The following is a 17,243-nucleotide window of genomic DNA, read 5'->3' as shown; positions in this document are numbered from 1 at the left end:
CTGTTTCTTGTCTTTTGACTTAAAGGCACAGCAAATTCTGTTCTTAGAGTTCTCAACATTTAACATTTATTGGTGCTTGTGGAGTGCCTCAAGGAAGCTGAAAGATTGTAAAGGCTAACATCATTTATAGGACAAGGGAAAAAATGATTTTCTAAAAGAGGGTTAAACTGAAAAAAGAAATAAAATGTGTTGTAAAAAACAAAGTAAATATACAAAAATAGAGTGATCAAAGTAAAATATACCTTCACAAAAAATTCTCAAGCTATCCAAGGGTCACACACTCTGCTGTGAAGCCCATATTGATATTGGGATGGCTGTTCTTGATCCCTACACTCATTTAAAGCACAGAAATGGTGTCTTACATTTAGAGTCTAGATAATTTTAGGCCTTGATCTATGTGGTGAAAAGGTCCAGCATCATCAAACTCAAATCCATAGTACTAAGTCAGTCTGTTAGGGAAGCTTCTTGGCCTATGTCAGTCTAGGACCTGAGGGCTGTCTGTGGGACCACCAGTGCTGTAGTTATTATTAATCAGATTCCCAGTTTAAAATGTAACAGATTGAATGTTAGAAGGTATATGATAATCTTGAAGTCTGTGGCCAATTCTCTGGTGATGGTCGCTGCAACCTCATTCCAGCCCCCTGAAACTAGCCCAGATTTCACATTGACAGCATCCCATCCCCTTCCTCTTCCTTCTCTCCCAGTCCAGCCCTCTGTCTACCACTTCCCCATGATCCATCAGTACACTTTAACTCAGCTCAACTTCAGAGCTGCAGAAGGAAAGTAGGGTGTAACACTAACTATGAGAATAGGGTGGGAAGGGTGGGGAGTGAGGTGGTCCAATACTTGTAATAGATTGTAGCATGAGCTCCTCCTCAATCTCGGATAACCTTAATGTTGTTTGTTCCAGGGTGTGGGATGTAAATACAGGTGAAATGCTAAACACATTGATTCACCATTGTGAAGCAGTTCTGCACTTGCGTTTCAATAATGGCATGATGGTGACCTGTTCCAAAGACCGTTCCATTGCGGTGTGGGATATGGCCTCCCCAACTGACATCACCCTCAGGAGGGTGCTTGTTGGACACCGAGCTGCAGTCAATGTCGTGGACTTTGATGACAAGTACATCGTTTCTGCATCTGGGGATAGGACTATAAAGGTAAAAAGGCATTTTTCAGTAAGTCCCCAACTTAGAAAAGGGAAGTTCATGTGGAAATCTGCTCAAGGGCAGTTTCATACTTAACCCTCACTGTAGAATACTTAATATTTAAATCAACTACTAGTTTATGCGTAAAAAGGTAATGAGTGAGATAGGTTGTGTGACAATTTGAATTAGGTTTTTATTCCTATAAATAATGGTGAGTATGAAAAGGGCAGGGGTAAATTTAGGTTCAAGAAAATTTGTCTGCAAGACCAGACTAACCCCATAAGAGTACATCAGTTTGAGGATTCTCATGTGATAGCAGCCAGCTACAAATTAGCCGTATATTACTATGAATTAAACTTGTCATTTTTTGGTTTGATTTGGATTGGTTTGAAAAGTTGAATTCCCCCTATTAGTTCAGTCCTATTTTCTGCTTCCCAAAAACTCCAGTTGCCATAGATTTTACTAGTAAAAGCACCAGATCAACTGCCAAATGCTATTTTTATTTCAGGTATGGAATACAAGTACTTGTGAATTTGTAAGGACCTTAAATGGACACAAACGCGGAATTGCCTGTTTGCAGTACAGAGACAGGCTGGTCGTGAGTGGCTCATCTGACAACACTATCAGGTGAGCAGCAGGTGCCCTTGCCCAGAAGGGATCACTGTTATCCTGCCATTCATTGTTTGTGCACAGATCAAACCGATTTTCAACTGTGTTAAGTTTATAATAAAACATTTTTCAGTTTCTGTAGCTTCTTACAGATCAAAAGTTTGCCCCAAGCAGAGAGGCAGCATAGCAAAGCCTTTTGTTGATGTGTTTCCTTCCTGTAATAGTTTTATCACCATATAGACCTATTTAAAAATAACTGCTTGAAAGAGGAAGTGAGCAAGAGAGATAAAAATGGAGGCTGAAGGCCCTTCTCTTTAAATTTCTCCTGTCTGCAGTTGAAAAGTGCTAATAAATAGCTAAAGGCCTTTTCTCTTTGCCACTGTTCTAAAAAAAGAAAAGAGATTTGTTTCCCTGCTAGAAATTGTGCATTTTGTTTTCTTAGCATTACATAATTAGCCAGGGAGTTACCAGTCTTTGAAATTATGAAAAAATTATGAAGAATCCACAAATTGAAGTACTTTTTGGTATTTATCCTTCATGAAGATGAATGACACTCATATGAATAGAATTTGGAAGATTTATCAACCCTCTCCCCCTCCTTCAAAGAAGTACTAAGGAATGAAAAGGCTATTGAAAAAACAACAGATAGATATTGTTATATCTAAGGAAATTATCATTCCTAGAAATCCTTTGGATTGGTCAGAAAGCATACATAATTTAAATTAGTATATAAAAGTTTTTGAGAACTTACTTTGCATTTCCATTATATGAGAAAAACTGTCCTGGACAGTGGGGTGACAGCAGAGAGTGTCCTCAGTGACAAAGGTGGACATACTTTGTGAGGGCAGGATGTCACTGATACTGCGTCTCATTCTTAGTAATTGTGATTTTAGGAAACATTATTTTTCTTGGCTTGGTCATTTCCTTCATAGGCAACTGTGTACATTGAATTCATCTTTTATATTCCTTGGTGACCCTGATAACAGAATTATATGAAGGTTGGTGCTTTGAAACTATATACTGCATATTTGAACTTAAATCGTACATTTTTCTGCTTATACGGCAGAAAAGAAATAAATTACACTGAAAGTAATACATTTGTGTATGAGTGTTGATTGATTTTATTTTTTGGATATTTTAAAAGACGTATGAAGTATGTTATTATAACATTCCAAGCTTAGAAAAGAATACCTGAAAATTCACTTGACTCAATTTTCTCTTTTAGATTATGGGACATAGAATGTGGTGCATGCTTACGAGTGTTAGAAGGCCATGAGGAATTGGTGCGCTGTATTCGATTCGATAACAAGAGGATAGTCAGTGGAGCCTATGATGGGTGAGTTTGCTAACAGCGTTTTTTAAAAATCTACCTGTTAATCCCTCCTGCCTTAGAATGTTAAATATAACCTTTCCTTGTCTCTAAAAGATTATAGATATCACAGAAAAAATCTGATACAATATTTCTTGTGTCTAATCCATATATTCACCTCTCCTTTGTTTACTCTTTTCTAAAATATGCTTCCCAATCATTTAATTGTACTTGTTTGCTCATGAATTATATTAATATTTTGGCTTTTTGGTTATATATTTATCCATTTTGCCGTATAAAGCAAAGAACTGGGTAAACCCACTATATCAGGATATGAATATAAAATAGTGACTTATTAATAAAGCTGAAACGTTGGAGGGCAATATCTTGAGGGTGGGGTGGCGCTTAGTATGGTACAGTCTTGAATTTTTATCCCTCTTAGTGATTCCTAAAAGTACAGCCCTCTTGTCCTCACTTCTAGCATTTCAGTCACAATGAGTTAAGTAATCTTTACTTTCCTTTAGTCTGATTTCGAATGGTCATAGAGTCCATTCATGTTGTGGATAGATCCCATGTCCAGCAATGCTAATAAGCACATAGTAAATTCTTACAAAAGTGTATTCACTTATGAAGTGCTCTCTATCATTTCTCCTCATCAAGGTGCCTGATTTGGGGAAGTAGAAGGTCACAGTTCAAATATTGGCAGCTTTTTATTTTATTTTATTTTATTTTTATATTTATTTATTTAGCTCCGCCGGGTCTTAGTTGCAGCACGTGGGATCTTTTTAGTTGTGGCATGTGGGATCTAGTTCCCTAACCAGGGATCGAACCCAGGCCCCCTGCCTTGGGAGTACAGAGTCTTAATCACTGGACCACCAAGGAGGTCCCTGGCAGCTTTTGTAAATATCAGAAACTAACTTACAACATTATCTTAGTTTATGAGCTGGCTATACTGATATATTAAGACAACTCAAGCAGCAGCAGTAAGTGTTAAGAGACCCACTTCCTCTGCTTTGAGTCAGCCATCACTGTTCTACCCTTGGGAAATTGTTCAGGGTATGATGACATGTTCCAGATAAGTCCAAGGTTGTATTTTCTCATTGCCCTGGTTTTGATCTATACCCCCTTTTCTTGGGTTTTTTCTGTTGTTAATACTTACCTTGAGGAGACATGACCTATACTTGATTTATAGAAGGGCTATACTTTTCTTATTTAAATCAAAATATGAGGATTTGCTTATATCAACTCCAGAGCTCTTAAATGGACCCCAGTCCTCTGATATGTGTGACGTGAGCCATTCTTAGAATTGACCAGAAAGACGATGCCTTAGAGTTATAGGTTTCTAGGTCTAAGTGATCTCTTCTATCATTAAGAGTTCTAATGTATCAATATAAGAACTCCTTTTGGCCCAAAGTATGGTGTAACTTTACCATTCACTCTCTTCAGTTTGGTTAAAGCTAACCTGTTTCTCGTTTTTAGGTTAATCACGTACATTTTCCACTTTTAAGAATGAATGCAAGGACTGAGTCTCCAAAACAAAAAAGTTTTTGTATATTTCTGTGAGCTGCACTTATAAACTATCTTCGTCGTACATATTTATTGCCGTGACTTTTTACTGTTCTTCCTGTGTTCCCTTAATTTTGCTTTTAACTAAGATTTTTGTCCCCTTTTTGATCTTTAGAAAAATTAAGGTGTGGGATCTTGTAGCTGCTTTGGACCCCCGTGCTCCTGCAGGAACTCTCTGTCTACGGACCCTTGTGGTAAGAGCCTTATTGTTTAGAGGGGTTTGGGGAGCAGGAAGGGAAAAAAATTAACATTGATGTGCTGTGGAATACAGAGCTGGATTTGATAGGTAGAACTTCACAAAGCCTACTACTAAGTGGAAAGGCAACCAATACATGACAATAAAATATGTTTATATAGCTGCCTTTCATCCAAAAGTGCTTTAGAGACTGTATATGGAGAAGAATGTGGCAGCTGTTCAACAGCTGCACGGCAGCTCTACACACAGTTTAGTACAGGAAGTGAATAAGAATTCTCTATCTGCCAGAAACAGTAGGGGGTACTTAGGGAGAGAGAACATAATTACTCAATTGGAACCTGTCCAGAATCTGAGGACCTGCACACCTGTGCCTGCAAAAAGTGCCAGGGGAGTCTGTGTGAACCCCCTGGTCAGCCCCTGAGTTACGCTTCCTGTTTAAGGCATGCCGCCTGCAGCAATTTAAATCTCGTCTCTTTTATACTAATATACCCCCTTGCCCAAACATCTTGATATTTGGGCAAAGAAGTGACATAGAAGGAAGAATGTCACCTCAAAAGCACCAAGTTCTTTATCGTGGTGTTAGCCAAAGGCCCAGATCAGAAAATGGCTTAAGGTTTGAAAGCTGCTTCCACTAGAAAAAGATTAGGTGGGGCACCAGGGAGGACAAATCTTTTGCACAATTCAGGGAAAAGATGAGAGCAAGCATTTGAAGCCCAGTGTTCTGAATCCTACTCTCAACATTTAGGCAGCCTCTGCTTTGGAGAAGAGGGAGATGCATTTCTTTGTCTCCCTTGTTGGATTTAAAGCTCATTCTTATAGCACCAGACCTGCTTTACCTGCATGTTTCACACATGGTTTTTTAAAGTGTGTACTTTAATTCATTTGACTTTTGAAGTATAATTTACATACAGCAAAATTTGTCCCTTTTTTAGTGTACTTCTATGAATTTTGCAATTGTGTAAACACCACAGTCAAGATATAGAACATTTCCATCACCCCAAAAATGATACCCCTTCATATTAATCCCCTCTCCTCAATCCCTAGCAACTGTCCCTATAGTTTTGCTATGAGTGTCATATAAATTAAATCATATTTATGTAGCTTTTTGCATTTGGCTTTTTTCACTTCTTTTGAGATTCATCCACATTGTTGCATGTGTTAATACTTTGTTCCTTTTTATTGCTGAGTGGTATTCCATTGTATGGATGAACTAATTTCTTTATTCATTCACCAGTTGAAGGACATGTGGAATGTTTTCAGTCTTTGGTGATACTGAAAACATTCCCATACAGGCTTTTGTATATACATTTTTTTCTTTCATTTCTCTTGGGTAAATACCTAGGAGTATGATTTCTGAATATATATTTAAATTTAAAAGAAACTACCAACCTGTTTCCCAAAGTAGCATTTTGGGAGTTTGCAAATGCAAACCATTTTACATTTCCACTAAACAATGTGTGAATGTCCAATTTTTCCACATCCTTGACAGGACTTGGTGTTGTCAGTTTTTAAAAACATTACAGCCATTTGAGTAGGTGGGTAGTGGTTGTAGTTTTAATTTACATTTCTGTGATAGCTAATGGTATAGAACATCTTTTCATGTGCTTCTTTTGAAGTGTCTTCACATCTCATCCTCATTTATTTATTGAGTTGTCTTACTAAGTTTTTAAAAACATTTATTGTGGTATAATAGACATACAATAACATGAGCATATTTAAGTATACAACTTGCTAAATTTTGACGTATGTACAAAACAGTGAAAACATCACTTCAGCCAAATAATGAACATATCCTTATGCCCCCTATTACATAGTAATCCCTCCTTCCCATCCCACCCCACTTTTCCTTGCTCCTATCCCCAGGCAGCCACGGATCTTCTTTCTGTCAGTATTGATTAGTTTACATTTTCTAGTGTTTTATAAATGTAATCATAACAGTATGTACTCTTTTTTGCCTGTTTCATTTCACAAAGCATAATTATTTTGAGATTCACCCATGTTGTTCATATAGAGCAATTTTCCTTTTTGAAAATTGCTGAGGAGTATCCCATTGTATGGTTATACCAAAATTTATTTATCCATTTGCTAATTGATGAAAATTTAGGTTATTTCCAGTTTGGGCCTATTACAAATAAAGTTTCTATAAACATTTATGTACAAGTCTTTGTATGAACATATATTTTCATTTCTCCGGGATAAATCCTAGAAACAGAATGGCTAGGTCACATGGTAAGTATATTATTAATATTTTTAGCAACTGCCAAACTGTTTTCCAAAGCATTGTACAGTTTAACATGGTAGTACAACTGTGCATGAGAGTTCCAGTTACTCCATATCCTCACCAATACTTAGTACAGTCTTTTTTGAATCCTTCTAATAAGTGTGTCATTGTACTGCATTGTGATCTTAATTTTATATCCCTAATGTTAATAATGTTGAGCATCTTTTTTTTTTTTTTTAAAGGGGGACTTTTAAAAAAAATTTATTTATGTTTGGCTGCATTGGGTTTTCATTGCTACGTGCAGGCTTTCTCTGGTTGCAGCAAGTGGGGGCTACTCTTCGTTGCCATGTGCAGGCTTCTCATTGAGGTGGCTTCTCTTGTCGGAGGGCACGGGCTCTAGGCGCGCGGGCTTCAGTCGTTGTGGCACACAGGCTCAGTAGTTGTGGCTCACAGGCTCTAGAGCACAGGCTCAGTAATTGCGGTACACGGGCTTAGTTGGTACACAGGCTTAGTTGCTCCACGCCATGTGGGATCTTTCCAGACCAGGGATTGAACCTGTGTCCCCTACATTGGCAGGCAGATTCTTAACCACTGCACCACCAGGGAAGCCCCAGTGTTGAGCATCTTTTCATATGTTTATATGCCATCCATATATCTACTTTGCTGAAGTGTTTGAATGTTTTGCCCATTTTAAAAATTGAGTGGCTTTCTGATTATTGAGTTTTAAGATTCTTTTGCATATTCAGCATACAAGTCCTTTGTTAGGTATGTGATTTGCAAATATTTTTTTTCCAGTCCATGGTTTGTTTTTTTATTCCCTTTAAAGTATCTTTTGAAAAGCAGAAATTAATTTTGATTAAGTCCAGTGTGTCAATTTTTCTGTTAGGGATTATGTTATTAGCTATTATATCTTAAAAAAAAAATTTATTTGCCTAATCCAAAGTCACAAAGATTTTCCCCTCTATTTTCTTCGAGAAGTTTTATACTTTGAGGTTTTACATTTTAGTCAGTGATTCATTTTGAGTTAGTTTTTGCGGATGGTACAAGGTATGGATCAAAGTTCATATGGATATCTGATTGTTCCACCTCCATTTATTCAGAAGACTCTCCTTTTTCGTCTTCGTCGTTGTCTTTTTTTTTTTTTTTTTTTAGATTTTTATGTTTTATTTATTGCTGTAGAACAACTGCCTGACATAGAGAAGATACCATTAATGGCTTTGGAGATTTGTTTCCCCTTTTTCTTCTTAATAGCAGCTTTGTCAAAAACAAATTGACCATATATGTGTGGGTCTACTTACGGACCTACTCAGTTCCATTGCTGTTTTTGTCTATCTTGATGCCAATATTATACTATCTTGGTTACTGCAGCTTTTTAATAACCCTTTAAGTCAAGTAGCGTTAAGTCATTCAACTGTGTTCTTTTTCAAAGTATTTTGGATTCTTTGAATTTTCATGTGAATTTTAGAATCTGCCAATTTCAACAACAAAAAGTCTGCTGAGATTTTCATTGGGATCATGTTGAATCTAGATCGATTTGGCAAGAATTGACTTCTTAACAATATTAAATTTTCTTCTAAATAAAGACCATTTATTTAGGTCTTTTAAAATTTCTCAGCAATGTTTTATAGCTTTCAACGTAAAGGTCTTATACATCTTTTGTCATATTTATCCTTAAGTATTTGTTATTTTTAATGCTATTATAAATGGTATTTAAAATTTTTGATTTCTGGATTGTTCACTGCAAATATGTACAAATACCTTCTTTTCCAATCTGTGTACCTTCCATTTTTCTTTTTTGTTTTATTGTACTGACCATCAGTACAGTGCTCAAAAGAAATGGTAAGAGTGGATGTCCTTATCTTTGGGAAAAGGCATTTGGTCTTTTTACCATTTTATATATACTTTTATATAGATATATGTTAGCTATAGGTTTTTCATAGATACATTATCAGGGGATTAGGAGGTTCCCTTCAGTTCCCAGATTGCTGAGAGCTTTTATTAGGAATGGATGTTGGGTTTTTTTTGTTGTTTTTTTTTTTGCGGTATGTGGGCCTCTCACTGTTGTGGCCTCTCTCGTTGCGGAACACAGGCTCCAGACACGCAGGCTCAGAGGCCATGGCTCATGGGCCCAGCCGCTCCGCGGCATGTGGGATCTTCCCGGACCAGGGCACGAACCCGCAACCCCTGCATCGGCAGGCGGACTCTCAACCACTGTGCCACCGGGGAAGCCCTGGATGTTGGTTTTTGTTAAATGCTTTTATCTGCATCCGTTGAGGTGACCATATGGTTTTCACCTTTATTCTGTTAATTGCTGTATTACATTGATTTTTGATATTAAACTTTGCATCACTACAGATCCCATGGACATTAAAAGAATTCTAATAAAGGAATACTGTGAACAACTCTATGCCCCCAGAATTGATAACCCAGATGAAATGGACCAATCCCTTGAAAGATACAATCTTCTACAACTTAGGAAGAAATAGACATTCTGAACAGACCTATACCTATTAAAGAAATTTAATAAATAATTAATAACCTTCCAAAACAGAAAGCACCAAGCCCAGATGGGTTCACTGGTGAATTCTATTAAATGTTGAGGGAAGAAGTTATACCAATTCTCTATAATTTCCTCCAGAAGATAGAAGCAGAGTGAATACTTGCTACCTAATTCTGTGAGGCCGGCATTACCCTAATACTGAAACCAAACAAAGATATAACAAGAAAAGAAAACTACAGACCAGTATGTCTTATGAACACAGATGCTCATCTATCTGATGAGCTAATTTACATCTTGTAAAGAATATAAAATAGTGCAGTCTCTATGGAAAACAGTATGGTGGCTCCTCAGAAAATTAATGATAGAATTACTGTGTGATCCAGCACTCCCACTTCTGGGTATATATCCAAAAAAATTAAAAGCAGAATCTCAAAGAGATCTTTGCATACTCATGTTCATAGCAGTATTACTCATAATAGCCAAGAGATTGAAGCAACCCAAGTATCCATTGATAGATGAATGTATACACAAAATGTGGTGTGTTTGTGTGAATATATATATATATATATATATATATATATACACACACACACATACATACACAGAGAGAGAGAGAGAGAGAGAGAGAATGGAATAGAATAGAATATTATTCAGCCATAGAAAGGAAATACTGTCACATGCTACAACATGGATGAAACTTGAGGACATTATTCTAAGTGAAACAGGCTTATACCTGCTTATGAGAGCCAATTGTTAGACGTTCATGAATTTTGCAAGCTGGTTGAACTCAGATGGGTAGCTTGAAATTAGCCAGGATAGAAATTTTTAGACCATAAAATGTGCAAATGCTTTTACAAATTGGGGAGAGTTAATTGATAACTATATACCAGCACACTAGTTATTATTGCTCATCGGTCCTTGGCCTCTGATTGTAAAAGAATCCTAGAAATACAGGGAAGAGGATAAACCCAGGGAGGTACTGAGGAATGTTCTCATTCAGCCTGAGTCTAGGAGAGTTAGTAATGAGAAACTAGTGTACTATTTGACATGTATCAGCTCTAGCAAATATTACTTTGATTGTATATGAAATCAACTACCCAATATTTGACTTTTCCATCCTGCCTTTAATCCAAGTTAAGGTTTTTCTCTGTATTCTTGAAACAGCTAAATGGTAGAGAAAACTATCAGCATAGCCTTTCCATAGACTCCTTTTGACAAGTTGCTGAATTTGTGTCCTTTTGATTTCGAGTAGTTCAAAAGTTTTGTTTCTGCTTCTTTAGGAGCATTCTGGAAGAGTTTTCCGACTCCAGTTTGATGAATTCCAGATTGTCAGTAGTTCACATGATGACACAATCCTCATCTGGGACTTCCTAAATGATCCAGCTGCCCAAGCTGAACCCCCCCGCTCCCCTTCTCGAACATACACTTATATCTCCAGATAAATAATCATACACTGACCTCAGACTTGCCCAGGTATGAAAAAGAATTGTGTACATAGCACTGTGGGTAGGAAATGGAACATTGGCTGTAAGGTATTGTGAGTTCATGGAGGCTTCTCATGCCCTTTATATCTCCAAGTCCTGTAAAGCAGGAGCTGACACCATGAGACAGGGCTGGGGGCTGCACATTGGACACTGCCTTTGGTTGAGGTAGCCAGCCTCAGTTCTTAGATGATTCTTGAACTAGATCTAGATGATCCTTGTGTAGTAGAACTAATATTCCTGCCTCAGTAATCTAGTAGGATTTTTAAGAAAATAAAATGAGATTTGAATCAGTTTCAAAACTAAGAGTATTGACCCCAAAGCCTATGGCTTTGTAATTCCCAGATTAAACTAGCACCTTTAATGGAGACCCTTTAACCCAAGTAGATAATCTAATGTGTGAAAGGAAAAATTTCTTGGTGAAATATCGGGCTGCCTTCTCACAGCTCTGCCTTGTCAGTATCATTTGATTGTAAAAGGTAGCTTTTCTTTTATCCTTATCCGCATTCCCTACTGCCTCCAAAAAAGAAAAGAACTATTTTTTGACCTTGGAAGTAGCTCTGGAGTTGGTGAGAACTCCATATAATCTCCCACTCAAGTCTCCATCCTGTCTCTGGGGCAGGAAAAGATCCTAACATTCATCTTAATCTATAGCCATGGTATATTTAGGTCATACTTGGTGCCCTAACCAGTTCAAATATAGGTAATCACTGGTTTGGGAAAACTGTACTAGCTACTGGGGAGGATTGCCATTATTGTGATTTCTTGTTTCCCATACTTGCCTCCGTTCTTGTGCCAGAAGTACACATTTAGTACACTTTTCTGCACATCTTTCTATAGTGGTTCTTCTGACCAGGGTGTTTCATGCCCTGCTGGGCTCGCTTCAGTGCTCACTTCTCTCACAGAGGATGCACTGCTTCCTCAACCAAGGCACACAGACAGGCCTAGGTGAGAATCCTAGCTGCATGCCCTTGGGCAAATAACTTCCCAGAGCCTTAGTTTCCTTATTAGTAAAATGAGAGTTGCAATACCTACCACACAGAGCTGTTGTGAGGATCCCCTTGAAATGTTATATGTAAAATTCTTAGTGCTTAGCACAGTGTCTAGCACATAACAGGCCCTCACTAAAAAGCCATTAATTAGAATTAATATTGTAGTCGTCATGTACCTACCCCCTCCTTTTGCCAAAATTTTCTCCTCCTTAGATTTTGATGGCATTTTGTCATTTTTAATATTCTTCCTGGCTCTCTGATTATTTATGTCTCCTTCTTTCTCTCACCCCTAAAACATAGACATCCACTAAGAGTCTGTCTCGGGCTTTTCTTCCTTATCTGAGTTCCCTGCTTTGGCTGCCTTATCTCTTCCCGAGGCTTCAGCTCTCATCTCTAATTTGTATCTGTAGTCCCAACCTCTGCCTAATCTCCAGGCCACATTTCCAGACACCACCTACACACCTGTCCTTGAAGGTACTAGGAGCACTTCTAGAGCACACATCTAACAATCAGGCTCTCCCCTCATCTACACTGCCAGTCCCCTCCAGCCAAGCAACCAGATGGCCTCACCTCACTCCCCCACTTTTGTTAGTGGCACATTGCGTTCATGGCTGCTAAGGGCTGGAGCCTCAGAGCTGTCCTCACCCGCTCTACCATTATAGGGAGCAGCTGAAAGCTTGATGCTACACCCACCATAGTCATTCTTAATCTCTAGATATCAGAGTCACTCTGCATGAGCACTACAGCCCTGACCATGTCAGTGAGCCCTGCCGAGTCCCCAAACAGGCCATGTAGCCTTTGACAGAAGCTCCTGCATGGCATGGACAGAAAGCGGGCATTAGGAAGGACCCCTGAGCCTTTCCCCCAATTGACAGCTAGTTTAATATTCTTTTCCTCTTAGAGAAAGTGAGAAATATAGGAAAAGGGATTAATGACTATGTGCTCTGTTTTCGCACAGGACTCATTAAAGTTGCGGTGTTTAACGTATCTGCCAATACCAGGATGAGCAACAACAGTAACAATCAAACTACCACCCGCTTTCCCCGGACTAGCTGAGGAGCAGGGCTTTAAGACTCCTGTTGGGACACAGCTGGTCTGCAGTCGACCCAGGATGGTTTACTCAGCACAGCTGACCGCTTCCGTGCTGCTATCAGAAGATGTCTTCTATCTTTTGTGAATGATTGGAACTTTTAAACCCCACCTCCCCTCCTTCTTTCCTCCTGCTCCTGTTTTTTCCTCATTTGGTTCCAGACAGAGATGACATAAATATATTTAGTGTTTTGCCAGAATCTCTCTTGCTTTGCCGTTAAGCAGAAGAACTAGTTTCCTATGGAGCCTACTGGGAGAGAGCCGCTTCTAAGGGACAGGGGATACAACTTCAAGCCAGACGGCACCCAGTGTCTCCCTGTAAACTGCAAGAATACCCAGCACCTGGCAAGATCTGCCCAGCCCCACTGTGCTTAGGAGGAAACAGCTGTCTGTGTAGCCTCTGGGGCAAGAAAGAAAGAAAACAAGAATGTACACCCTGGAAGATCTGGGCCTCTTTCCTTCCATCTCTTTCTCTGTTTCTGTCCCTCTTGGCCCTTCTCCCACTCCCCTTCAACATGTTTATCTGCTCCACCTGAGAAGAAAGAGTATGAAGAAAGTATCCTCAGTTATCATGAGGCAAATGAGAAAATGCAATACTTAGAAGAGTTAAGTACCCTTCAGTCAAAATTTCAAACCCAGGCTTTTGCTGCAAGTGACCCTATGTGGCGACGATGGATTCTCAGACATGGTACTGTCGTCGTATTTGCACCTCTTCTCTCTTCTCCTTGTAACACCCACCCACGCACCCAAAACAAAAGGGGGGAGGGGCAGAAATTTCCTGGGCTCCTTCAATGGCCACATCTTTTCTGGACTCAGCAGTCTCCTCGATTCCATGTAGAGTGTGGAAAGGAGTTGCTGATTGCATTTCCTCTCATTAACGATTAGATGTGTAATAAAAAGCGTACTTCATCTTAAATCACTGCTAAGGCTCAGCCTACAGAAGGGGTTGAAATGGCCAGAGCCATTCTGCATAATGGTTCGCATCTCTGATTTCCTCATCAGGGCCTGCAAGTACCCAGGTGTGCCTGTATCTTTGCCGAGACCATGATCAGACTAGCTTACCAGGTGGTCAAGACTAAAAGGTGATGTCTTTTTCATTTAAGCCAGTAAATATTGTCTCTCAAAAATCAAGCTAATCATCTCAACCTTGCTCTGCAGAACCTTCCTTCTGCTTTTCCAAACCTGGTATTTATAAAAGGCAAAACTGCCAGAGAGAGAATCAGGGTGAAGTTTGGCACACAGGGTTTATTAATGGCACAGAAATGCCTTCTCTTTCCTTTTCTTCCTTCTCTTGGCCTTATTTTACTCTCCACTCTCCCCAATAAAATTCCTCTGGCAGTTGGTGAGCAACATAAATAAATGGACTTCAGGAAGAGCCAAGGCTTACTGGCCACTTCAAAATCAGCTATAGAGGCTTCAGGTGCAGGGCACGTGTGACCCCCAGCCTGGGGGCACAGGGAGTACTATCAGTATGTGCCCGGCTTGTTTCCCTGGGCAGGAATGGGCCTTCACCAGCCATATTGTGTGGCACAGACACACCCATCAATGGGCACAGGGCAGTCTCCAAGTCTTCCCTTGGAAGCTGAGCAGACAGGCCCATTGTTTCCGTTATATCAAAGCAGTTGAGTAAAAGAAAGGCCCCTTTTAACCAGCTGCTGTAAAAACTTCAGAATGGGATCCTGTTGCAGGCGACCTCAAAGCCAGGCCACCTTTAGTTGGGGGCGGGGTGGGGGGGAGTCATCCTCACTCTTTCCTCTGCTTTGCCAGAAGGAATCCTCTTCCCAAAATATGCCCAGACTGAATCTTGTTACGTACTGAGAGGCAGATTGTGCATATGCATTTTCCCTTTCCTGCTTTATGAGTGCTTTTAAGCTTTTAGTTCCAGGTTATAGTCAGAAAACATTTCCCAGTGAAATGATTGTCATTGCTTGGGAAATTCTGGTTTGGCCAAAAAGTTCGTTCGGATTTTTCCACACATCTTACAGAAAAACCCAAAGGAACTTTTTGGCCAACCCAGTATTTTCTGAATATAATTTCCTTACCAAATACCCACATGCTAGATGTATGTCTTCTATTTAGCCACTATCAGGGTTCCTTGTCTATTGTCTTGACTTTGTGTGTGTGTGTGTGTGTGTGTGTGTGTTGACTGTTAATGGCTTTTTGATTGGTTAAGGATTTTGCTATAGATGAGGCAGAGGGCCATCCCAGGTCAGGCATTAAAGAGGCATGGATTTTGAGCTATTTCAAAATATTGTCCAATAGCCATAACTTTACCAGTCCTTCTCTTATATGCTGCTATTCGGAAGTGGAACCATGGGATATTCATTGGTCCCCAGGGTTTTGCTCTCTCATCTAGGTTCAGTTGAAGGTATGTTGACGGGAGCTTGTCCAGTACATCATAAATGAGATTAAGGGTGAACCCTGCAGTCTGGAGCCATTAGCTCTATGGAGGATATTCTCCAGGTTGTCCTCTGCTGCTCACGGAAATGGGAATGAAGTTAAGTGGTCTGAAAAACTTGTCGGTCACATTTCTCAGCTCCTGGGGGTCATTTACCAGTTCATTGTAGAAGAAATAATCAGGTAAGTAGAAGTTTGTTTCCAGAGAAGGTAAATGCCACTTACCATCTCTGCATGATTTCAGTGGGAATCGATTATCACTAATCCCCAACTGGGCTAGAATAAAAATAAAGTTTGACCTTTTTAAAAAGACAAGAGAAATGAAGTCTCAACACCTCCAAAGGAATGGTAGAAAAGGAGCTGAAGGTGTTTCTGGGCTCTGAAATGAAATGTCCCCATTGTAGATTAGTCTCTTCTCACTAAAATTCCACTTTAGGCCTGAAAGAAACATCTCATAAAGATGGCAGGAATCCTGTTCAAAGGCAGGCAAGGAGCGTGTGCATGCCCCTGCACCTGGTTACTCTGTGGGCACTTGTGAGCTCTCTGTTCACACTGGGGCTCCTTGGACAAAACCAGCATGCCTTGCTACATACGTGTGTATTTCCACTGCTGAGAACATCGTTTTACTTTCTTAATGTGCAGTTTGAAAATGGACATGAATTGTGAGTGGGAGGCCTTTTACACTTGTCCCTTGGCAAAATTCTTTCCAATGACTCTTCACCAGAAACTTCAGAGATAGGGACTCTCTGGAATTCTGTTGACAAGTAATAAAGTCTGGCCCTCATAGCTTGTTTCTGGGAAAGACCCTGGAATCCCTAAATCATTCTGTTTTCTGCTTGAGTAAGAAAAATCCTTTTTATTTTTCTTTTGTAAAATCAAAAGCTGAAGAGAAGAAAATATGCACTCTTCTCCTTTGCTGTCTCCTGGTACCCATTGGTCTGAATAGCTGTGGCTGGTCTGTTTCTTACTTAGCACTTGGTTGTACGTGGAAACACAGGGCTGAGGGTGGAGTGGTGGGGGGAATATTAGAATAATTAGGGCAAAATTTTCTTCCCCAGAATTAGACACCTTTGTATTGTTGACCTTCTTGGCATCTTAGATGGTAATACCTTCCTGCCTAGAACAGCACAGGCCAGAGAGGCTAGGCTGCAAGCTTGATTCTGGAGGAATCCGAAGTACTTCCAGGTGTCAAAAGGGATGCTTCGATGCCTACCACCTGTTTGATGATCAGGTTTGCCATATGACTTTAATCCATATTTCTGATCTCCTCCTTCATTTCTCTGAGTTCAGCAGACTTCCCCGAGCTGGAGAACAGAAAAAGGTGCCCTTGCTTCTTTTTGCCTTCCTCTCTTCCCTCCTAGAGTAACCCTCACTTCTACCAAGTGTACCTGAACCTGCAGGCTGAGTTTATCTCCCCGGGCCTCATCCACATAGCCGATCGCTGGCAGACCACAGCCCCTTACGTTATTCACAGTCTCAACATAATCAGTGTTGAAAAGACAGCCATCTCTTAGTAGATTAAAGCTGAGTTTCTCTTCTTGTTACTTTACCTGTAGTTCATTTGTGACTTCAGAATCCTTGGAACTGAGGAGAGAAACCAAAAAAGCATGATTATGGCTGCTGATTTCAGGTGGAACTTAATGCATTGAAATCCAGAAACCTCTTCTGTTGGAAACTGAGTACCTATGACCTAAAATTTCCTGGAGGCAGATGACACCTGCCAGCATCTCTCCAG

The 17,243-nt window shown here is 39.8% G+C and overlaps 1 protein-coding gene across 6 annotated transcripts in view; it reads left to right on the top strand.

Moving 5' to 3' along the window:
• The window catches only part of BTRC (beta-transducin repeat containing E3 ubiquitin protein ligase), a 181,567-nt gene extending 166,258 nt beyond the window's left edge, over positions 1-15,309 (top strand). For all 6 annotated transcript variants that reach the window (XM_082854906.1, XM_082854905.1, XM_082854904.1 and 3 more), the window contains 6 exons: positions 911-1,160; positions 1,657-1,775; positions 2,983-3,093; positions 4,748-4,826; positions 10,830-11,022; positions 12,981-15,309. In XM_082854906.1, coding sequence (XP_082711032.1) covers positions 911-1,160; positions 1,657-1,775; positions 2,983-3,093; positions 4,748-4,826; positions 10,830-10,991 — 721 coding nt within the window. In that variant the 3' untranslated portion in view covers positions 10,992-11,022; positions 12,981-15,309. The remainder of the gene's footprint in view (positions 1-910; positions 1,161-1,656; positions 1,776-2,982; positions 3,094-4,747; positions 4,827-10,829; positions 11,023-12,980) is intronic.
• The last annotated feature ends 1,934 nt before the right edge of the window (positions 15,310-17,243 follow it).

Source organism: Leucopleurus acutus, assembly GCF_964270905.1.
Source record: "Leucopleurus acutus genome assembly, chromosome: 14".
In the NCBI taxonomy this organism is placed as follows: Eukaryota; Metazoa; Chordata; class Mammalia; order Artiodactyla; family Delphinidae; genus Leucopleurus; species Leucopleurus acutus.
The sequence above is the reverse complement of the archived record's forward strand: the minus strand, read 5'-3'. Positions and strand labels throughout refer to the sequence as shown.